The sequence below is a fragment of the Dipodomys ordii genome, unplaced genomic scaffold (genome assembly GCF_000151885.1).
Source record: "Dipodomys ordii isolate 6190 unplaced genomic scaffold, Dord_2.0 Scaffold19, whole genome shotgun sequence".
Classification (NCBI taxonomy): domain Eukaryota; kingdom Metazoa; phylum Chordata; class Mammalia; order Rodentia; family Heteromyidae; genus Dipodomys; species Dipodomys ordii.
Genome location: NW_012267235.1, coordinates 13,740,550 through 13,764,570, shown reverse-complemented (window position 1 = coordinate 13,764,570; position 24,021 = coordinate 13,740,550). Strand labels below are relative to the sequence as shown.

The 24,021-nt window shown below is 44.7% G+C and overlaps 1 protein-coding gene and 1 pseudogene across 1 annotated transcript in view; both read left to right on the top strand.

Moving 5' to 3' along the window:
• Window positions 1–979: 979 nt before the first annotated feature.
• The window catches only part of LOC105983308 (NACHT, LRR and PYD domains-containing protein 1-like), a 28,211-nt gene continuing 5,169 nt past the window's right edge, over window positions 980–24,021 (top strand). Inside the window, exons 1-12 of the mRNA XM_013013144.1 lie at window positions 980–990; window positions 1,963–2,156; window positions 7,328–8,927; window positions 11,335–11,505; window positions 13,685–13,855; window positions 15,907–15,996; window positions 16,611–16,690; window positions 16,860–17,019; window positions 18,258–18,481; window positions 20,750–20,759; window positions 21,418–21,676; window positions 22,178–22,303. Of these exons, the coding sequence (XP_012868598.1) occupies window positions 980–990; window positions 1,963–2,156; window positions 7,328–8,927; window positions 11,335–11,505; window positions 13,685–13,855; window positions 15,907–15,996; window positions 16,611–16,690; window positions 16,860–17,019; window positions 18,258–18,481; window positions 20,750–20,759; window positions 21,418–21,676; window positions 22,178–22,303 (3,096 nt within the window). The remainder of the gene's footprint in view (window positions 991–1,962; window positions 2,157–7,327; window positions 8,928–11,334; window positions 11,506–13,684; window positions 13,856–15,906; window positions 15,997–16,610; window positions 16,691–16,859; window positions 17,020–18,257; window positions 18,482–20,749; window positions 20,760–21,417; window positions 21,677–22,177; window positions 22,304–24,021) is intronic.
• The window catches only part of LOC105983215, a 2,131-nt pseudogene continuing 656 nt past the window's right edge, over window positions 22,547–24,021 (top strand).

Below are 24,021 nucleotides of genomic sequence, written 5' to 3'. Positions count from 1 at the left end.
AATGTGTGGGTTTTTTTTTTCTGAGTGAAGTGTACTTTCTGCTTGGCGTACAGGAAGGTATTTCCTTCTTTCTTGGTGGCCTAGGACCCACAGAGTTCTGAAGACACTTGAAAAAGGGCAGCCCAGAGCACAGTCCTGAGCTCTGAGCTTAGCCTTAGCATTGAATCTACACACACACACACACACACACACACACACACACACACACACACACAGTACACAGCACACACAGCCTCCAAGAAGCATTGCAGCTCAAGATGGGATTTCAGGAATCTTGAAGCATGGAACAGCAAGGATCCTAATGCTAATCAGTGAGTACCACCCTTACCTATATTGCTGTCCCTTACTCCTGCAGCCTCCGTTCCATTATCCTCCCATCCTCCTCCTGTTTCCTGCTCCACTTCACATTTCCTGACTATTCTTGGGCCCTGTCCAGGAGCCCCACATAATCTGACCACCTTGAGTGTTTTCCAGTCTCCCAGGGCTCCTCTTTACTATGACTTTTCCTATCTCTCTGCTTCCCTCCACCCACACCATTTTTAGCTGATGCCTTGGGGGTTAGAGACTGGGTTCTGAATGCTGATTAGGAGTTGTTTACCCAGCAAACAGAAATTATCCACACTAAGAGTCTCCAATTGGGAATTGGGAGGACCCAAGGCACAAGGAGATCAAGTCCTCTGCCTGCCTCATGCCCTTCACTTCCCACCCTCTGTGTTTGTCTCTAAGGAGATCTTGTACAGGGAACAAGCCAAGCTTTGGGGGCCACCACCTGGAGCTACTACAGAAGCAGGCTCTAAAAGAGTTCCAGCTATGGCTGCTCAACAAAGCACTCCTAAAAAGCACCGCCAGGTGCAAAGTTGTTCAGTCAGAAAAAGCAAGTGGAATGAAGACAACCTCAGGACTGATGGCTTAGTTCAGAGGCAAGGATCTAACCCCAGGTACGTGGCCTATGGAAGTTGTGGCCCAATGACTAACGGCTATGGATATCAAGTAAGTAAGCAAGAGCCCAACCCACTCCTATTGATACCTAAATGCCAACCTCTCCTCAGGTGGTGACTTGCATGGCCCTAGTCCAAGGATTCCAGCTCACCCTAGATGAGAGCTGGGAGGCTGACTGGGGAGGCCTTACTGGACAACAGAGTCCCACATTCTCTTCTATTCCAGCGCATTCCCAGACCCCATGTGATTCCCATAACACCCAGGATAAAGTCTTCCAGGGCTGAACAGGGGAGAGACTGCCATTCAGAATGGCACTACAGGGATAGATATGAGTTCAAGACTAGCTTCCAAGAGGAGTGCTTGCTCAGCAATGAAGTTATGAGTACAGATTTGGGAGCTGAAGGGGAAATCACTTCACTGTCTGCCTTTGTTTCTTCATCTGTAAAATGAAGAGATGAGCCCCTTGGATTTGTAGGAATTAAAAGTGATCATATAAAGTAAACATTTACCAGAGTCAAATGTTCAACAACTAGGAGTGCTTGCTATTGCTTTTGCTATTGCCACTGCTGCTGCTCTGATCACGATTCATATAACTGCAGGGTGGAAGCTCATAGTCCCCCATGTGAGTGCCAAGACTGAGAGAGGAATGGTAATTACACAGAGGAGCAGTGAAAACCAGACCAGGGCCATGGATTTCCTGTATCTCAAATCAGAACGTTTCCTAGCAGCACATATGAGAGCTTCACTTTCTGCATGAGCTTTTGGGGAATTGTGTGCAGGCTGCAGCACATTTGTAGGATCTTAGTGCCCACTGCTAAGACATGGCTCCTTAGTAATGTAAAGAAAACCAGCCTCAGTGCCCTGGCTCCTGCCCCTGCCTTTAATAAGCCTCCAACCTCACTGTGTCCTTCCCCATAGGCCAGTCTCTGTCAAGGGTCCCCCCAAATCACCTCAAACATGGAGTTCCTCAACTGCCCTAGCAAATCTCCTAACTCATTTCATTCCTGTCATTTTTCTCTCTAGAAAACCACTCTCTCAATCACACTCAGGAACGCCAACAACATCAATCACTAAACAAGGAGCCCAACATTCCACATCCCCAGAGACACGGGTCATCCACTCAGAAAAAGTTTATGGATGTGACACAAAGTCAAGAAATCTAAGAATATTAGAGATACAACGGCCTCTTGCTAAAGCAGATGAAAACTACCACATAGGTGAGGCCAACCTGACTGACTCTGTGTGTCTGTGTGTCTATGTATCTGTGTGTGTGTGTGTGTGTTTCTTTGTGTCTGTGTGTGTGTGTGTGTGTGTGTGTGTTCAGGTACTTATGGTCCTAGGGCTTAAACTGAGTGGTTGGGCACTGTCCTTGAGCTTTTTCTGCTCAAGGATACTGTGAGGAAACTGAGTCATGAGTGTTCAGAAAGATCAAATGGAGACAAGACAGGCTTTAATCATGGCTGCAGAGGGACACCATGTAACACGGAGGAGGATCAGAGGAGCAAAGAGGGGAGAAATCTGAAGCTTAGGTACAATTTTTCAAGGACACATGTAGAATTGAGTTAGGTTCAAGGGTAGCAGACAGTAAAGTAGACATTATGACAAACATTTAGGCCAAAAGTCTACATTGCCATCTATTGTGGCTGAAAAGAATTATTTAAATTTAGTTTTGTTTGTGATTTGAATTTTATGTTGTGTTAGGTGAGAATGATCCCAAGAACTACTCAGGATGGGAGTTCCTGATAAGCGGTCCCAGGAAGGGCAAGGGAGCTCAGTGGGCCATGGGAGCACATTGGGTTATAAAAACAATCAAGACAGATTCCCATCACTTCAGACCCTGAAGGGATATAAAAAGTTGAAGGGCATTGTGGTCTTTTCTGGCTAGTTCCTGCTGCCTTAGGGGCCCCTGAGATCACTGGGGCCAGGGTCTTCAGGGGCCAGTTCTGCATTGGTCAGGGAGGTGTTAAGCGAAGCGTTCAGTGGCCTGCAGTAGTAGATGGCCTTGACTTGCTCCAGGGCGTAGGCTTGTATGATGGCTGTTATGAGATTGATGAAAAAATTCTGAAAATATTTTTTTAGTAATGTAAAAGGTTAAGATAAGAATGATCACTAGAGATAGAATTATCACTGGCAGAAGCCAGGAGATCTGACTACAGACATTACTCCATTGATTAAAAAGAAAGAATAAAAAATGATTACAAGGGATGGTGTTATCAATGTTAGGAGCCTGCATGTCTGGCTCTGGATGCTACTCCACTGACTCCCAGAGTTCACATAGAAGAAAGATGAGGCTCACAAGGAGACTGGCGAGTATTGTCACAGCCACGCCACCCAATACAGGGGAAGGTTTGTGAAGGTTCCCTTTTGAAGCCATTGACTTCAATAAAAACAAGCAACCCTGGTAGAACTTTTATTGAGAGGTGGGGGGAGGGTGGGGGGGGCTAGAGGAAATAGCTAACAGCAGAGTTTACAAATCCAGTCAATAAAGACCTAGGTCAAGATCTTCCCTCACCTACTTAGGCAGCTGAAGACATGAGCTGGTGAAGGTGGAGACTTCTAGTTGCACAGAGCCAACATTTTGGCCACAGGGTGGGGAGGATAATTGGATGGGATGAACAGGGGTGCAAAATCCCCCATGTTGGTAGGCTCAAAGGAGTGTAAAAAGCCCCTGTTGGTCTGGCTCTCTGAAAGCCACTATTTGTGAAAGGAAAAAAAGAGAAAGGAAGAAAGAGGAGAGAGGAAAGAAGAGGAGAAGACAGTAGAGGAAAGACAAAGAGAGAGAGAGAGAGAGAGTCTCTTAAAACTGAGTTTGCCTATCAAGTCAATTTGCCTACGTCAAGGCCTAGCATCCTTTCCTAGCAGCTCACAAGCTAGAACCAGGGATTCTGGGTCCCTTTCTGACCATCATTCATTTATAGTAAGCAGGAGGAACCAACTGGCGCTCAGAAAGTCTCTTGGGAGGAAAGAAAAAAGGGGAGATGGTGGGAGAGAGATAGTGGAATGTTGTATCCCCTACAAGGACCAGAATCCACCGGGGGAACACTGTTCCTGATGAGGTTGCCATCTGTTGGAAACTGAGTCATGAGCATTAGGAACAATCAAGTAGATGACAGGAGACAAAGGAGTCAGAGACCTCAGCAGACATGAGCAGGCTTTAATCGTTATGGCAGAAGAATCCGTGCAACACTGAGCAGGGTCAGAGAAACAAAGAGTGGGGAATGAAGTGGATCTGAAGCTTAAGTATAATTTGTCAAGGACACATATTGAATTGAGTTATGGTGGACAGTAGAAGGCAGTCATGTTCATTATGATGAACATTTAGGTCACAAGGTCACATTGCCCTCTGTGGTGGCTGAAAAGAATGGTTTAAGTTTAGATGATTCCGGGTGTGTGTGCATTCCCAAGAACTGCTCAGATGATAGTTTACAATAAGGGGTTCTAGGGAGGTGGGGAGAACTCAGTAGGCCCTGGGAGCCACACTGGGTTCATTAAAAAAAAAAAAAGCAACACAGATTCCCATCAGCTACCATTCTACCACCTGACTCATAACTCCACCACTGGCTTTTTGGTGGTTAATTGGAGATAAGACTCTCCTAGGCTTTCCTGCCCAGGTTGGGTTTGAACTGTAATCCTCAGCTCTCAGCCTCCTGAAATGCTAGGGTGACAGGCATGAGCCACCAGCACCAGCTTTCTTTCTTTCTTTTTCTTTCTTTACTTGTTTTTTTGAGGGGAACAGCAAAGGCATGAACCAAGAGTCAGTCCCCTGGGGACCTGATTGAAAGACTGAACGCAAAAGACCTAGAAATCCTCTGAAACAATTCTACCAACTTTTCCTTGGAAGTCTCAATAATGGACTCTGACACTGCCTCCAAGAAGCCCCGGGTATTAAAATGCAGGTTCATTCTTCAGAACAGGAAACACACCACCTGGCTTAGTGGGCAGGGCACTGGCCTGGGATCAGGAAAGTAGTATTTGGTTCCCACAGGGGCCCTCAGCATCTCTCTATCCAGGTGCCTATAACAAGTCATGTTCCTTCAAATGACCTCAATCCAGGTCAGGTCTTGGTCCCAGGGCTTCACTTGCATGCTCTACAATTTCACAACCACTCTGTGACAGAAAGACAACTATTGTCCCACTGTAGAGATGAACAAAGCTCTAAAGTTAAAGTCACACAGTTAGTGGCAGAGCTGGAATTAAACTATCACTGTCTCCTTCACCATAGTCCACATCTCTATCTTATTAAGCACTGAAGTCCTATGCCTTATGACATCTGGGTAATGAGGACAGGTACACCAAAGCCACGGGCACACAGGGTTCAGTGGCATGGTCTTAACCATCAATTACACTGCCTCTCAGCATTAGGAGATGCCACCTTGGAAATCTTAGAGATGTTCAATTAATAGGATTTGTTCTACATGAATTTAGGAATAAACTCATAGACTTCATGGTTCTAAAATGTGGTCCATGCTCCATGTATATTGATTAACTTCATAAGTCATACCACTCCTCATCCAAAATGGGGAAAAAAGAATAAAGTGTCACTGGGTGGAGATGAGTTGAGTAGTTTCCTTTAAATGCAAGAATTCATAGGGCTGGGAAGTTGGCTCAGTGCTCGCCTCACATGCATGAGGCCATGGGTTCGATTCCCAGCACCACATAAACGGAAAAAGCTGGAAGTGGTGCTGTGGCTCATGTTGTAGAGCACTAGGCTTGAGCTGAAGAGCTGAGAGACAGCACCCAGGCCCAGAATTCAAGCACCCTACCGAAAAAAAAATTCAGGAGTGCATGCTCTTATAGTGAGAGACACACTACTCCTTGGACTGTTAGGGCATTTATAGGATAAAGGCAGGGGGTCTAGATTTCAAGTTATGCAAAGCTGGTTTCTTTGTCTTTACTCTAACCACATCTGACATTATTTTCTGAGTTTCCAAGTACGAATGCATCCTGCCAAAAAACAAATCCTATCTTTGAGATAAGGCAGCACCTTGCTATTTGCCTTTTAAGCCAGGTGGCTTAAGTTTGGGAAGGCATTCTTCTCAGAAAGGCATACATAAATGCATCCATCAGGAATGAATGCAACCTGTTGTCTCTTGAAGCAATGATACCATTTCTATGTTTCTAAATGCTATATTTCCAAGTTGCTTTCACCAGGCCTCAGTTTCCTTAAGTTTTCCTGCTTCACCAAATGACTTTGTTCCCATAATCTTAATGGAAATGAAGGAATATCTCCTGTAATTGCTGTAAGCTGACTATACCTCCTTTTTTCTTAGTCCATCTGGCTTCAGAAGGAAATAAGGAAGGAAGAAAGAAAGGAAAAAGCAAGGAAGGAAGAAAGGACTAGAATCATCTTACAGAAACATGCAAATGAACTAAACGTTAAAATGATATATGCAAAAATGGAAATGAAAAAAGTGGGAGGACAAATTAGTAGGAATAAAAGATATTTATGTTAGTGGTGAGTGTCCAAGCAAGTAGCACAATGGACATATATAAAAGGGATTTAATGGTAGCTTTCATACATAAGAAAAGGCTGATTCTATAGAATTGCATTTTAAATACTTTTATTAGTTGTATAAAGGTGTGGCCATTAATCAAAGCAGTTAATGAATACAATGGGTCTTGGTCAATGTCACCTCTCAACAAAGAATTGCTTATTTTCACCTGACTTTAAATTCTAAGGGAATTCTTCGGTGGAGCACTTGAATAAAATAGCATCTCAGAACAAGTACAAAACCCATATGGCATTTTTTGAAATATTAGAAGCACAGGTAGAGATATGTGTGTAAAGACAGAACAATCATATGTGGGTTTTTGCTAGACTCCAGTAATCCTATCTACTCAGGATCTGAGATCTGAGAATCACAGTTTGAAGCCAGCCTGGACAGAAAAGTCTATGAGACTCTTAATTCCAATTCATCAACAAAAAGCCAGTAGGGGGAATATGCCTCAAGGGTCAAGCACCAGCCTCAAGTGAAAATGTTAAGGGAGGAGTCCAGGCCCCGAAAACAAGGCCCTATATCTCACCACCCAAAGTATGTTTTATAGGTCTTCATTGCAACTATCTAAGCCTGCTCTCATAGCCTTCAAGTAGTCAGAGAAACAGTGGAAATTCAGTCTTTATTCTAGCCACTGAAGCAGTGTCCTTGATACATATTTAAAAAAGGAAAGAAAGTCATTCATCTGGTTTGGTCACATCAGGACTTGAACTAGAATCCTCTCTGTCTAAGTTCATGTTCCCTCACTGTGCTACCAAGAATGCTCCACGGTCTGCAGTTGATGTGACATGTAGCTTAGAGTCTGCACAAAGTTCATGATTGTTTAACAAACAAATAAATCATAAATCATTCTAACCCATTCATTTATGTTCCCTCTACTCTCCCTTACTTAGAAGCCAGAAAAATAAGATCCAAGAACGAGAAGACAAAGAAGTCTTTCCCTTGGAAAGATGAGTATTTCACTCAACTGCTACTTCTACAAAAACCTTACCCCAAAGGCCAGGAGCCCCTCTTCAGGAAAAGCTGGCATCAGGATGAAGTGGAGGAGAGAGGACAGTTGATTGACATCAAAGATTTATTTGGCCCACGTCTAGACACTCAGGGACAATCTCCAACAGTCATACTGTATGGGTCTGCCGGAATTGGGAAATCAACTCTGGCCAGGCAGGTGAGAGCAGCCTGGGAAGAAGGGCGGCTGTACAGGGACCTATTCCAGCACATCTTTTTCATCAGTTGCAGGGAGCTAGACCAGCATGGCATTTTGAGTCTGGCTGAGCTTCTTGAAAATGACCCAGCTGTCCCAGAAGTTCCCATTCATGAGATCCTGTCTAGGCCAGAGCAGCTGCTCTTCATCTTAGATGGTGTGGATGAGTTACTATGGACTCTAGAGAGGAAGAAGTCTTGCCTTGTTCTACCCTGGAGCAAGAGTCAGCCCATTTACATGCTACTGAGTAATTTGCCAATTTACATGCTACTGAGCAATTTGCTGAGTAGAATCATGCTTCCTGAGGCTTCCCTGCTCATCACAGCGCGGACCACAGCACTCTCTAAGCTCATCCCTATCTTGAAGCAGCCATGTCAGGTGGAAGTCCTGGGCTTCGCTGAGTTCCGCAGGAAGGAATATTTCTACAAATATTTCTCAGATGAGAGCCAAGCACTCAAAGCCTTTAGCTTGGTTGAATCAAACCCCGAACTCTTGACTCTGTGTCTAGTGCCCTGGGTGTCGTGGCTGGTCTGCACATGCCTCAAGCAACAGATGGAGCGAGGGGAGGAGCTTCCACTCACCTCCCAGACCACCACAGCCCTCTGTCTGCACTACCTTGTCCAGAATCTCCCAGCTCAGCTCATGGGGACACATCTCATGGGGATCTGCTCCCTGGCTGCTGAAGGCATCCGTTTGAGAAAGACTGTATTCACTATAGATGACTTGAGGAAGTATGGTTTAAGACAGGATGTCATTTCCAATTTCATAGGGATTGGTATCCTTCAAGACCACCAATCTATGAGCTACAGCTTCACTCACCTCTGTTTCCAGGAGTTCCTCGCAGCAGTGGTTTTTGCTTTATGGGATGAATATCCTAACTTCCTGATAGCAGAGAAAGACTTGCCAGTAGAGTATAGAAAGCATAGCCTGTTTGAAGAACCAACCATTCAATTCCTCTTTGGTCTTTTAAGTGAACAAGTAACAAAAGAGATGAAATGCATTACCCACCAGCTGCCTCAGATGGAGAAATGGAAGCTGCTATATTGGGCAGAGATGAAATCCAGGTACGAGCAGCCATTTTCGCTGGAAGTGCTTCACTGTCTTTATGAGACTCAGGATGAAGACTTTCTGACCCAAGTTATGCAAAGGTTCTTGAGAGCCAGAATGTACCTTCGTACAGACATGGAGCTTCTGGTGGCCACTTTCTGTATTAAATTCTGCAGCCATGTGAGGAGGCTTCAGCTGATTGGACCGCAGAGACAAGTACGGAGATTCCCTGGAGTAGTTCTGTGAGTATCCCACCAAACCCTTCCTCCAGCTCCTCTGTGTCCCAAGAGCCCCGTTGTTCTGTGCACCAGAAACACACTCAATCTGGCCCCAGGGCTCTGGATGGAGGTCATTGGTGACTTCTAACTGCCCAAACTGACGTCCATTGTCTGCCCACCCAAGAGCTTTGGTACAACTGTGTGACTGACCGACCTGCCTAGTCCTGCAGTCCCTCTTCCTAGCTCTAAGAGGGCCTCCACCTCCTCTTCTGGGCACTCTCCCAACTTCATGCTGATCTTCACATGGTCCTAACCTCTCCAAGACTCAGAAAAACCTGCCTCTGAGCCTCGCTTTTCATTGGCTTTCTCTCAGAAATTGTCACTCAGGCACTTCAGATACTCCCTTCCCCATTTCAGTGACCTTGGCCTTGAGACCATTTCTCATCACCTCAGAATACAGGTGTCTGAGAAGAAATGTTGAGTTTTACCTGGAATCCTGGTTCCTTGTTTATGTCTGTTGTAGGCAGTCAACCTGAATCCAAATGGGAGCTTGGAAGTGTAGTGCTCTCTAACCACCCTCAACCTAACTGCATTGAGAATGTCCCCTGCCTCTCACCATGCCAGCCCTGGGCAGCGGTGTGTTAGCTGATGATTTTAACTCTTCAAAAATTCACTCACTAAGCATTCAGCTTTCCAGGCCTTAAATATCGTAATTGTAGAGCAAAATCCTTAAAGTGCTCAGAAACTAGGAGAGAAGACATATCAGGCAGCAATGCCAATACAGGGATACAATATAATACAATAACAAAGGTACAGAGGAAGAAGTGGTCAACATGGGGAGCAGAAAGGGAAAGATCTCAAAGGAAGAAATGGTCTACTTATATGATTCCTCTATTTTCAGACTTTATAAAGAGGTTTATCATGATAATAACCCATGTTCCTTGAGAAAGGATAATTACAAAGAAGGAAATGTCAATCACAGGTTTGGAGGTGCGCTAAGTTGGTAGAGCACTAACCAGTGAGTGAAAGCATCAGATCCTAAATTCAAGTCCCTGTCTCAGACCAAAAAAAGAAAGAAAAAGAAAATATAAATCACAATTATATCATGCAGTAATGAAGTATACCTATGGAGTCATTTTTCTATGTCCTCCTATAGGGAAATTGAACCATGCTATATAGTTTATCTTGTAATCAGCTTTAGTTAGGCTATACCTCCTTTTACTGAGAAGGCTGATATAACACTAGTCCAAAGGTCATGTGCTGTTCCCTTGGGAGAGCTTTATGGCTGATCCCACCACTGCCCTGGTCTCCTACCTGTAAGTTTGTTTCTAATTGTTCATGGTGATACCATGAGTTGAGTTTGAGGCTTGACATGGGTTTTCAGAAGAGCTCTGAATAGGAATAGGACAGAATCCAGAGAGTGCAGAAGGAGCCAGGGATACCAGGTCAGAGCCAGCGAGTTTGGAATGGACCATGGCTTGTGGAGATTGGAGAGGATCTTGGGAAAGTTGGAGCTTCTGCTCCTGAAGTAGAGAGAAGTGAAAGGCCCTGAGTCAGCCAGGAAGGGCAGGGGGCAGGAAGGAGGCTGCTGAACACAGACATGGTGAAGACTGGCCCCAGCTGTGGAGCAGCCTGTGATAGGAAGGAGTGAGGTTGGCGGAGGAGAGGCTTCCGGGTTCCTTGGTTCATAATTAAACCTCATGCATTTGGATAATCAAGTCTTAATTTTTTTTCAAACAATGTATATGTGATACAAGCATCAAAAAAGATATCACTTGCAAATTTTATTCATTGGTATCTTTTACATTAAATTCATTTTGTTAAATTGGAATAATATAGTTTATAACTTTTGCTACAGTCACTATTGGACTACTGTAATGTTTTTTAAGAATATGCACTGTTTATATTTCTGAAGCTGTTAAAAGGTTCCACAGAATGTACACCTTTGGGGGGCTCAGGAATGCTTCATAATCCTCACAAACCCTCTTCACAGCAGGTACTATTATTACCTTGGTTTTACAGATTAATAAATGTTTACAGAACTAGGCCTAGCATGCAGCCTGCTGGCTTCAGAGTCTCATCTCCCTCTACATACAAGCATTTCAGGCTTGAGAGAAAGCTGGATAGTTAGAGACATATTGAAACCTACTGGGTCAAGAGTTACTGGGCTACTGAAGTGGAGATATCTGAAAAGAAACAAGAATATCATTATGTAGTTTGAAGCACAACTTAAGAGATAGAATGAGCAGCCACATAGAGGAGGGGTCAGGTGTTGGGGACAAAGGGCAGTTATGTAGGATGGTCAGTCCTGGAAATGGCACTGTCCATGGAGGCCTGGTGCTCACAGAACTCCTGCACTATTGTACAGGGCTGCCCAGCTCAGACCCTGTCTACCCATGATACACTTCTCCTGGTCCTCTCTCTGCCTCAGGTCCATGTGGGCCCCACTCACTGATACCTCGTGGAAGGTTCTCTTCTCCACTCTCAAGGTCAGTGGAAGCCTGAAGGAATTGGACTTAAGTGGCAATCCACTGAGTTGTTCTGCAGTGCAGAGTCTGTGTGAGACCCTAAGACACCCCCAGTGCCATCTGGAGACCTTGAGGTGAGTCAGAGCTGGGCTGGGCTATCCCCAAAACGGAGATGGGCAAGCGATCAAAGGCAAAAGCCAAGTACAGAACTTGGCTTGGTTTCTGTAGCCATCAAATATTCATGGATCCACCATCTGACCAAGACTTGGAGAGATGCAAGCGTTATTGTGGTAAACAAAGATCTTTGGAAGCCAGGCACAAGTGGCTCACACCTATGATCCTAGATGTTCAGGAGGCTGAAATCTGAAGATCACGGATAAAAGCCAGTCAGGTCAGGAAAGTCCATGAGACTCTAATTTCCAATTAACCACCAGAAAACCAGACGTGGCACTGTGTTTCCAAGTGATGAAGCACTAGCTTTGAGCAAAAAAGCTGAAGGACAATGGACAGGCCCTGGGTTCAAGCCTTATGACCACCTAAAGAAAAATCTTTCCACAGTTTGCTAAAGATAGTAAGCAATGAGCTATGCTCATGTTGCCTGGATGCTGACTTTCTGGGCTTACCGTTGATATCTCAACACTGGGAACAGTGAGGAAAAAAAATTGTCTGTGGACAAGTGCTCTCAAATGCCAAGTGCTGGGACACACCTTCCATACAGCTCACCTTGGACTTTCAGATATGTGAGGAAGTTCAGAGGGACCAAAAAGTAAACAGGTGGGGCTAATGGGCAGGCAGTTATTATTTGATGAAGGAGAGAAGGGGACGATAAAATGGGAGACGTCTTTGGTATCCAAACTAAAGAAGCATAACCTGTCTCCAAGGTCAGCTCCCTACCTCCTTCCTGCACCTTCTACAGCTGCCTGTCAGGTCTCCATCTGCAACTCTCGATCCAATGATACATCCTCCTGTGGAAGGGCCCCGAAACTCACCATATTCTACACTTACCACTGTGCCAGAATAAAACCTGTGTCTCTCAGTGCCTGCTGCATCATTGTCAGGACACAGTACTAAAAAAGTGTAGCACACTTCTTCAAAAAACTCAAAAAGTTATTGTTCCTACTGCACACAATTATTCACAGACACACACATGCGTGCACGCACTCTTTCAGTTTCCATGGGGGTCACTTTTGGCTTCTAAGATCAGATATTCATAACCCTGGTTCTACCTGCATTTCTCTCCTTTATCCCAATACCACATATTGATCTTCACAGAGCCATTGCTGGCTTCCCGTCAATCTTCCTGAACAAGAGGTGGGTGGGATTAGAAGAAGGGCATGAGAGCAAGCTGAGATCTCCTAATATCAGGGGTTCAGCAATCCCAGGAAGAGTGGGAATTCTATCACATCTATAATACTGAAACTTTACTACATTTACAGACTATGAAATTGAGTCAAGAAGGATACATATCAGGTATCAGCATCAATAGAACTTGAAGCTAAATCTAACTTCTAAGCCTGGTTCTACTTGCCCAGGATCTTAGCCTAGATCCTGTAAGTTCATTCCCTCTTGTGACTCTTGGCCCATGAACAGAGAAGGTTCAGACTTCCCTGGACATCGTGGGTATGGAGCCCTCCAGATCCATGATGCTCCAGCTATGCAGCCCTCTGGGTCCAGAAGCAGACTAGGGCCCCCCACCTTGATTCCACTGGTTCTGCAGCTGCACTGTGGGAGACCTGAGTTATTCACCCAGATGAGGAAGGAAGGCCTGAGAGCCTGGCACTGCCAGCCCAGCACACTGGGTTCAGACATGGTTCTGGTCTGCGACAGCACTGACTCCAAACCTCCACATGTACTGGGGTGCCAGGATTGATCCTCAGTTCCACTAGACCTTTTGTATTCCTCTCAATATTAGTTAATATATTAGAATCTCACTGAATTTATTTTCCTGGGTATGAGATTCCCTTAACTTCCACATACCTCTATAGAGCCATTGTTCACTGCCTATAGGTACTTGGCAGGCCAGTGTAGTTAACAAATAAACCCAGGGTTACAGCTAGAACACTGGGTAAATTATTAACACAAGGTTGAGAGGATGAGGGACAAAAATCCTGTGAATCTTATCAGAAGTAAGGGTGGTTGCTGTATCCTAAAGTCTTGGCTAAATGAGGAAATGAAAACTTTCCAGGTCTCTTCAACCAGGAAAGCATCTCATTCTTTAATGACACCTCAGGATCCACAGAGAACATGAATTAGACTCCACTTACATAGATGAGAGAGCCATAAGGACAGTGAGCTTGTGTGTCTCTGCTGCAGGCTGGCCAATTGTGGCCTCACCTCCAGCTGCTGCCAGGACCTGGCCTCTGTGCTTAGCAACAGCTGCAGGCTGAGGGAACTCGACCTGAGAAAGAATGAACTGGGTGACCTTGGTGTGAAGCTGCTCTGTGAGGGTTTCAGGCATCCTGCCTGCCAACTCACATTCCTACGGTAAGGACATGGGGGTCCCTTCTAGTCTGGGTGCAGAAGAAGGGCAGAGGGGAGGTTCTTGGCAGCCCTACATGTGAAGAAAAGGGACAGTAAATGCTCAGTCAGGCCAGTCCTTGCTTGCTAGGCCACTTACTTTCACACCATGTGACTTGAGCAAATCACTGTTTTCTCTGAGATTCAGTTTCCATCTCTATGTTATGGGACTATCACTTCTAACTCATGGATTGCAATGGGATGAAATGTATTTTAGTGCACAGTGTGCAGAGTCAGATATGATAGAGAGATCATGTCATTGAGGCAATATAATTTCAGAGACTCCCAGTTCTCCTCACTCAAGCACGTCTGCACTCATTCATTTGCTCATGTCATCATTCACGGTATGGCTCTTGTGTGCCAATCAGTAGGTCAAGCACTAGAGACCCAGTGGAAGGCCCTGCCCTCCTGTGGCTGACACACTGGGAAGGGGAGAAGTGTGGACGACCCATCAGCACAAAAATACATATTCATGAGCTGTTTTGAGCACTGTGAAGCAAAATACAGGTACTGTAAAGTTAAACGTTGGCACAGGTTTGAATTACATCAGTGGACCTCTAATGGGTTCAGGCCTGAGAATAAAAGGGGAGCTTAAGCACCAGAGGCTGGACAATGCTATGTGCAGCTGACACTGAGCTGGCCCCAAGCCCTGGGGTTCATACAAGCCAGAATAATCTCCATCTTCCTCATGCCTGTCTTTCAACAAGCCCCCTTTCCCCATATTGTCTCTCAAGTGTTTCTTCCACTGTCTTTCTTATCGAAGCTGATAGACAGCTACTAGCTGAGGCTTTCTGTAGCTCCTGGACAGGCCCTGCTATGTGCTCAGAGTCTGCATTTTCAGAACCCCGTACCTTCCTAAGCTGAGAGGGTCAAGGGATTCCATGCCCAGTGGCTTCCCTCGGCCAGTTCTTCACCTTCAAAGAGTAATCAGAACAGAATAATGGCATCAATAATAAAACGTGTCTGCTCGCTAATTCTCCTGCAGCTGACACTGACCTTAACAACCAGGTGAACTTTACTCCACAGCCTGCATCCTACCAAGCCCTCAGAACCATCACCTTCTCCTGCATCCCCTCTCCTCTCCAGAGCTTTCTTTGCCAGCAGATCTGTATTCAGGTCATAGCTCAACACTAAGTTGTGATACTTTGGCTACCTCTGAGAAAGTTAGCTACTATAAATCTTGTGAAGTTTGTATCCCCTTCCTGTCCTCATAAAACTGAGAGACCTTTGGACAGAGGCAAACTTACACTCTCAGGATTCCATTACCTTCCAATGGGAGCGCTGCCATGACAGAGTAATGATGATCATGGTGATTAGATGCTTTGTCCTGCCTCACAGCAACCAAGCAAAAAGGACCTATCCTCACTGAGGGACCAGGATGGACAGGCCCGGAGAGGGCTGTAACCATCCCAGATCTGATGGAAACTACAGTTCCTGAAGTCTGTAAGATGGAAACCAGGACTCTCCTTTCAATGGATCTTCTAGGTTCTTAGAATAAAACCCAGGCCCCTACTGTGCACAGCTGTTCGACATTTACTAAAGTTCTACCCAAAGTCTCTTGAGGAACTAAGAAATGCTTCCCAGCACTAGGAATGCTGCTTGCTAATGCTCACATTCTACCAACATGAACAACCTCATCCATGGTCCTGTCTCTTTCCTTGGATGACCTGTTAGAAGCCTGAGCCCTATGGATCATAAAAGCTCAGCCCCTCCTCCCAACTCAGGACAGGTCCAAAGGGTCATTCTGGGTTCAGAACTGCCTGTGAGCTGACCAGTGCCTACACTGAGTCCACCTTGAAGCTAGTGCCTTCTTCTGCGCAGTTCTGCTGCCCTTCCTTCCTCTGACCTGGTATTAGCCCAACAGCACTCCCTAGTCAGCCTCCTCAGAGCCTGATTCCCAGGGACCTGACTGAGACAGATGCCTCCAGCAGGTCTCAGAGTCCAGAGTCCTGGGCCTGAGGGCTTGAAGATCCTGTGATGTGGAACCCAAGCGAACCAAGTTTCCCTTGTGCGTGCAGGCTAGACCAGACCTCTCTGAGTGACACAGAGAAGGCGGAACTGAAGGCTCTAGAGGAAAAGAGACGTGAGCTGCTCATGTCAACACTGTGGTAAGTGTGGGGCCTGGCTGACCCAGAGCCAGGGCTGAGCCTTTACAGCTGCTCTAGAGCCAAGAGGTAGAGTCATTGGATGGTGGATAAATAGAGGTAAGAAGGAAACAAGAAACTACAGAACTAAAGTAATGTAGGGTGTTTGGGATCTTTTGTGAAAAATATCCCCTACATCTAAGGGAGAGTCAACATCTCTCTGTTATAGGAAGACACGTGATCTGACCCTTACTGAGAGATCAGATGGAGGAGAGATAGATAACAGTGCCACCTCACTCCAGGAGCAGAGACTAAACTCAGGTATTTGAAGGGGATTGGGGAGGGGCAACTGTGGTAGAATTTCCTCTTAATCAACTGACCATCATGTGCACCAGAGAAGATTTCCTACCTGGAAGAGTCCATATCATGCAAGATCATGTGCTCCAAGGGCTTAGAGAAAAATCTGTCCTCTTTCCCAGCCTCAGGGGCTGGTGTTACCTGCCTCCAGCATCTGTATCCTGTGTCAGACCCTGCCCCAGGGTCTGATGTTCTATTCTGGGTTTCTGAGGCCTGAGAAACTCTCTCTATCCATGTCCATCCATCTGTAGAGCCCAGTTTCTCTTCCATCCTTCCCACAGGCAACATGGTGGGAAGTACAAGCCTATACCAGTGGGAAGGAGAAGTAGACAGAGTGTGGGCGAGTGGGATAGTGGGATGGGTATGGTCAAAAGTGGGAAAGTGATCACAGCAGCAGAGACAGAGGCTACAAACACACTCCTGATTTACTTAGGAAAGCTAGGCTTGAGAAAAGCCCAGCATAGGCCAGCTATGAATTCCTGGGAAGACCTCATTGGACAGTCTAGAAATAAAGTGTCCTGTTCTTCCAGAGGAAGATGCCCGACTAGCATCAGACCTGGAACTCTTGCATTTGTCTGGTTCCTCACCAACCATCCTGCCCGGGGATTGTCTAGGAATAGAAAATGTCTTCTTGGGTCCCATTGGGCCTGTGAATACTGAGCTGATTGACAGAGAAAGGCACCTGTGCTGGTGAGTGAGGGGCTCTGCTACCACAAGCTGAAATTTCCCCACAGTCTCCTGACTCCCATTTTCAGACAGCATGCTTTTAATGTGTACTTTGATCGTGGGAAAAATAGGAGTATTATAAAATTTTCAAGCACACACAAAAGCTGAACATGTTAGGAATATCCTTGTTCCTTTATCTAGCTCCAGTGATCATTTTCCAAATTACTTTCAATCACTTTCTTCCTCTTCTGTTACTATTACAGTATTTTCAATCCATATATTAGATGATTTCTTAAGCTTTAACTAGGGCCTTATACAACTCAACTAACACAAATAAGGACCTTTTTTTCCTAATCCAACATAATTTTCGCCTCCTAAAAAACTGGCATTAAGTCTTTCCTGTTATCTAAATGCAGTCTGGTTCACATTTTCTCCTTTGTGGAAGGTGTCTTCTTGCTGATATTTGTCCTAACCAGCTACTGATAAGGACTGCTCATTGTATTTGATTGGTTTCTCTCCTCAATCTCACTTCAGTATCCTATAATCTGTATGTTCCTGCTTTATTAATAAGCACTAGGTGCAAAGCAACCTTTTTATTAAGAATACCTGTGAAGTCATGAGGAACATGGCAACCCTGTCCTCCAAGGTCTCCCGGTCTCATAATGAACAATTTAGCCAGAACCATGAGCTCAATCCAACAGGCTGTCACTCGTCATTCACTGCCACAGGCACTGCCTCAGCAGGGAAGAACAAGGCACTCCACCTGGACTTCGGAAGCTATCATCTGACCACCCAACTACACACCAAGTGGGGATCCTTGGGAAAAATCATTTTGATCTGTGTTCAGCTACAAAGCCTGCTCATGAGCAATAGCATGTAGGTTTAGTCACTATTCGTAAAATTCCTCTTCAAAACATAAGTATACGCTTTAAAAAATAACAACACTTTCCTATTTTGTCATGTCCATCATAATAGCATTGACCACCTGCTCCCAAGCATGTGATAATCTATTGATTTACATTACATTACTCATAACTCCCAGCTATGTAAGGTATGGTGACTACCACTTATAGATGAGGAAACTGAGATCAGGGAAGCTAAATGACTTCCTCAGAGAACAGAGGAGCCAGGACTAAACCTGTGACCTTGGGTGGAATAGGTTTAGCTATTCTGGACTACCCATAGCTGCTTTACTGTGTTTGGCATCCAGAAGGGGCTTGGTGGATTTGTGTAATTTGATATCTGCCTCTCCCTCTTTACAGTGTTCACTTCCCTGTGGCCGGCTTCTACCACTGTCCCAACATGGGTCTGGGCTTTATGGTGAGCAGGGCAGTGACCATCACCATTGAATTCTGTTCCTGGGACACTTGCCTGGACAAGACTTGTCTGCAGCACACCTGGATGATAGCAGGGCCTCTGTTTGGCATCAGGGCTGAGCAAGGAACTGTAGCTGCTGTGCACCTCCCTCACTTTGTGAACCTCCAAGGTAAAGAATGGAAATATAGGAGGATATTGGTAGGAGAAGGGCCCAAAAATGTTATATAGCATAGTATAGAGTGTGAGGAAAGAGGATGAGCAACCCAGAGCTTGCTAGCAAGGTGGAGAGGGTATGGAAGTTGGTAACTGTTCTTCATTCCCTACTTCCCCTAAACATAATTGGAACCATATGTCTCCAAGTCATACAGTTATTTCTGCCTAGACTACCTTGTAGTTTCCCAAATATAAAGCTATGTCCTCAGTGATAATTAGTAGAAGTTTATTCTGTGCTCTTTACATCCACAGTCTCATCAGGAAACATAGAATTCTCTCAGTGCCTCCATTTTAAAATATTTTCTACTACATATCTGTGTACAAATTAAGACCAGAGGAACTAATTAAAAATATTGAGTACCCAGAGTCAATCATCAATGAGAAACTATCACCTCCTGTCAGGCAGGGAGAAGACATAATGTTGCCAGATTATACTTAAGATCTGCAGTCACACAAAAATGGCTCAAAATGGACAATGGTCACAATAGCCAACCACTATTTTTCCCATAAGAAATACAAGTTCACAGTTCCAATCCTCACAGAGAACGTTCGGTACAATGGCTCATATCCATGCCAGCAGGAAGATCACAAGTTCCAGTCTGAGATACATATCAAGACAATGTCGGGGGAAAAAGTAAATATCACAAAAAAACTACAGTGTACCAGAAATGACAGCCAGCAGAAAACTGCATCATACAAATCAACCCATTAAAATTTCAGTCTCTGAAATTATCAGGAATAGAACATATATATGTGTCCAAAATACACTTAAAATTGGTAAAATATGAACATGAAGCAAGAAATAGTACAAATGATAAAATAGGAACAGATGAGATTGACAGATAACATGTTTAAAGATTACATACTTTGGAGGATACCATGATGAAAACAACTGTATAATTAATTAGAATTCTAGAATAATATGCTTGAGAGAATAGAAATGATGCAATAATAAAAGAGATAATTACCAAGAGAATTACTGTGATATTACTGTGAAATGTAAGACTTCTCAGGGTGAGAACTTAAAAAGTGCAAAGAAGAAAAGAAAAAACAAAGGGACAGAAACAAATCAACATTATAGCAAAACTTGTCAATCCCAAGTCTTAAGCAAAGGTTACTGCCTACAGAAGGAAAGCTTACCTAGGGAGCTATGTTGACTGACTCCTGAGCAGCAACAGTGGAAGGCAGAGGACAGTGGAAAGATGTCTTCATGGTCCTGAGCAATAACTGTCCATCAAGAACTGTGAATTGCAAAAATACAATTATTTTGAGTTAAAAAGATCTTTACAGTAAATTAAAAGCAGAGAGATTACCAAAAACAAATACTTCTTGAACAAAAGTCTTAAATATGTACCTAGAGAAAATGGAACATGAACTCCGAAGTGCAAGGTAGAATAATAAGCAAAGACACTGAATCATATACAAGTGAAGCTAATGCTCATTGACTGCATAAAGCAACAGCATCGATTTCTTTAAAAAGAGTAATTTGCAAAGGGCTTCACACATAGTCTCTGTTCTCAAAGAGCTATTTATGAAGAAATATCTTAAAGGAAATATGTAGGTACTGTTTAGAGAACAAAAAGAGCCTTCTATCATTAAAATATTTATCACGTTATTTCTGTATTATAACATCAATTCCTGGGGTCATTGGCATTTAAATGCATGTCTAGGTGTTTGCCTATCCCAGAAACATGGTAAATGCAGCATATTTTCCAGGAAAAATCAATCAATCTGTGGTAAGGACTGAGGCAAAAATGTCCATGAGTTATCAAATATTGCTATTGTTTATCACACATCCAAACTTGTTTCCAACTGTCCCTTTATCTCAACTTCACCTCGCTGAACTCAAGGTCCTGGATAGCAGCACATACTTATTCAAGTCTTAGACAACCCTGACAGACATGCCAGGAAGTAGCAGCTTCCTAAGGGGGAGCCATGACCTCCACAATGGCAGATGCCATGGTGCTTCCCAATAGAAGAGTTTCAATGGTGGCCAGACATTTGATCAGTGGAGTCTGCCCTTGGTCACTCCATCTTCCCACAGCCCCTCCCACCTACAGTTCTCTACCTGCTTAGAGTCAAACCTGCCCACACCACTTACAAGGAGAGTCCACAGCAGCACAGGGAACCACAGGTTCTGTGTCTGGTCAGCTCTAAGGCCTGGGACTGGCTTATCTATGAGTTTGACTCAAGGCCTAAGGTGTCTGTGATAGTCCCACTCCAGAGACCAGATGGTCCACAGCATCTGAGGCCCTTCTTCCTTCCCTACCATAGTCTCTATAGGCTGCTATAAGAAAATAGCATATCCTAGGCAACACTATATTTTTGCCAGTCCTGGGGCTGGGCACTGTCCCTGAGCCTCTCTGTTCTCAAAGCTAGCACTCTACCATTTGAGCCACAGCACCACTTCTGGCTTTTTCTGTTTATGTGATACTGAGGAATCCAATAAAAGGCTTCATTCATGCATACTAGGCAAGCACTCTATCACTAAGCCCTATTCCCAGCCCCTAGATAACACTATTAATATCATATGGATTTATCAAATTGTTAAAGGCTGAGATCCAAGATGGTGATGTCTGTAGATTCAGTATCTGGTAAGCATTCTCCCAAGCACAGATGCTGTCAACCAGCTGCACCTTCACAGGGAAGTTTTTGGAACTCTTTCATATGGCCATGCATACCATTCACTAACATCTCCATGTCCTGATCACCCCCCAAAGCTCTTGCCTAACCCCATCATATTGGTGGGTAGGGGGAGTGAAGGGTTGGGATTTCCACATGGAAATTTTAGGAGGACTCAGTCATTCAGACTATACACTGGGTCCCAGGGAAGATCTCTGATCCTAAACTGTGAGATCCTACTGTCCCCGCCAAGCCTGATGGGACCTGAAGTGCACAACTCTCAAATCTGTTTTATGTGGCCCACTTTAAAGAGGAGGGCATGCTGCTGGAGAAGCCAGCCAGGGTGGAGTCACATTGTGCAGTCCTGGAGAATCCCAGCTTCTCACCAATAGGAGTTCTACTGAGGATGATTCCTGGCGCCCGGCACTTCATCCCCATCATCTGCACCACATTGCTGTACTACTACCTGAGTCCTGATGAAGTCACCTTGCACCTCTACCTGGTCCCCTGTGACTGCAGCATTCAGAAGGTGACACTGACAACCAGGAGGAGCGGGGCAGGGTGGGCGCACAGGAAACAGGTGGGAAGGAGCATGGGATTCTCTCTCCCAAGCAGGAACCTGCACAAGGGTGACCAGTCCTGTTCTTTGTTTAGCCATGGTCCATGCCCCTCACACAAGGGTTCTCCCAGCTGTGTTCCCTGCCCCATCATTGATCTCTTGGTTACTATTTGTGGCATCTTTCCAGGAGCAAAATGAACAAGAAAGCTCCATGCCCCAGATTGTAGCTTTTCCATCCTCTTCCTCCTTCTGTCAGTGACCCTATTCCCATCTAACATGGCAGAGGCCAAGGGTGGTCTCTCCAATTGTCAAATTATGGAAGAAGGGGAATGAGGGTACAGAGATGTGATAGCCATTCTTTACCCAAATGAATGTACTAATGCACTGATGTGCTTGCTCTCTCTCTCCTCCTTCAAACTAGAAGCTGTGGGGCAGAAATCTCCCTAAATCATTATTCTGTACACTTCTTAGGCCATAGATGAAGAAGAAGAAAAATTTCAATTTGTAAGAATACACAAGCCACCCCCACTGGATGCCCTGTACCTGGGTTCTCGCTATGTTGTATCTGGATCTGGGAAGATGGATATCATCCCCCAGGTGAGCAGCCAGGCATCTGTCCCTTGCTAGGATCATGGTGTGCCTGGAAAAACTTGTGTGGAAATCTCAGGCATACCCATGGCCTGTTGGGAAGAAATGAGGCAGGACAAAATGTGAGGAGGGTGTTGAGTTGAGTGCTACAAAAATAGGAGGAAAATGGTTCACAGGAAAATTAATCACCTTCATGATTTGGAAGAAGAATTTGCTTGGGGGCACTGGCAGTGTCTGGGCTAGCAGTTGGTAATGCCTGCCAATCAGAATGCACCGTGAGCACACCTGTATTTGAACCCCCCTGGTACATTATTTGTTACAGAAGAGAAAGCATGCACAGGGAATTGGAGCTTCTCAGTTAAACAATGTTTAAAAAAGTAGGAATTGTAGGATTTTGTCTATTTTTGGGTGAGTTTAAGTCTAAGGAAAGAGCTGAACTCTAGGTTGTGCATTTTCAGAAAGTAGAACAACTCCATTTTAGAAATCTCAACAATTTTTACCTCTTAGAAGAGTACATTGACGCAAACAGAAAGTTGTAAATGTGGCAACAGTCACTACATACAGTGCGATTTGAGGGTGAACTGCCCATATCTTATGCCTGTCTCCTAACGCATGTGGAGTGGATGTATGTCCATTCTTCAGTACAGGCTGAGCTGCAGGCTCAAATCAGTCTTTACTGGCACTGAAGTTCAGTTGTGTGGCTTGCATTAATTCCTTTTTGCTTACTCTTGTCCATATCTCTCACATACACACTCTTTGACCAAAGGCTGAGGAGAGTGGACCAATAGGTTTGAATCTAGGATTTCTCCATTTTCAACCCTGTCTGGGTTTGCTGCTCAGAATCAGAGAAGCATCATGGCACAGTGTATAGATGAACCAGGGCCAGATGAGTGTGACATGACAGAAGCTGAGCAGTAGCATCTGAGACTCGAGACAGGACGCTTCACACAACTATATCACAGGCAGTGGGCAACGAACAGGGCAGCTAGTCTTGTAACTCACAAGAAGTCTGGAAGCCAAGGACCCAGATCATAGAACTCTATCAGTAAAAACATATCCCAAATCAACTGGGTCCATTAAAGAAAAAAATGCCACCACCATTTTTTTCATACCAGTTATAAACTATCCCATTTGCAACAAATGTAAGTACAGCAAGTATTGACTCTAGTGAAAATCTTCCCAAGAATAGCTGTTAGAGTTTTTCTTTAGGGTATGATGGAGAATGACAGACCTGATGGTCAGCTAGCTTCAGAGCAGCAGCTATAGTCTGGGAATGACAACAGAATTTTGTTCTTCTTGAAATCACAAAAAGAAGCATACTACTTGCTTTTATGTTTTGTTTTATTTTTTGTTGTTGTTTTATGATGGTGCTGATCCTGGGGCTTGAAATCAGGGTCTGTGTGCTGTCCCTAAGCAATCTTTGCTCAAAGCTAGCACTCTACCACTTGAGACACAGCTCTACTTCCAATTATTTGGTGGTAAATTGGAGTTAAGTCTCTCATATACTTTTTTGCTTCCTTCAAACAATGATTCTCAGATTTCAGCCTCCTGAATCACTAAGATTAAAGGAGTGAGCCACTTGTGCCTTGCCCATATACACATTTTGGGGGGGGGGGTCCAGTCATGGAGCCTGAACTCTGGGCCTGGGCGTTGTCCCTCAGCTCTTCAGCTCAAGGCTAGCACTCTACCACTTGAGCCACAGCGCCACTTCCCGCTTTTTTCTTTTT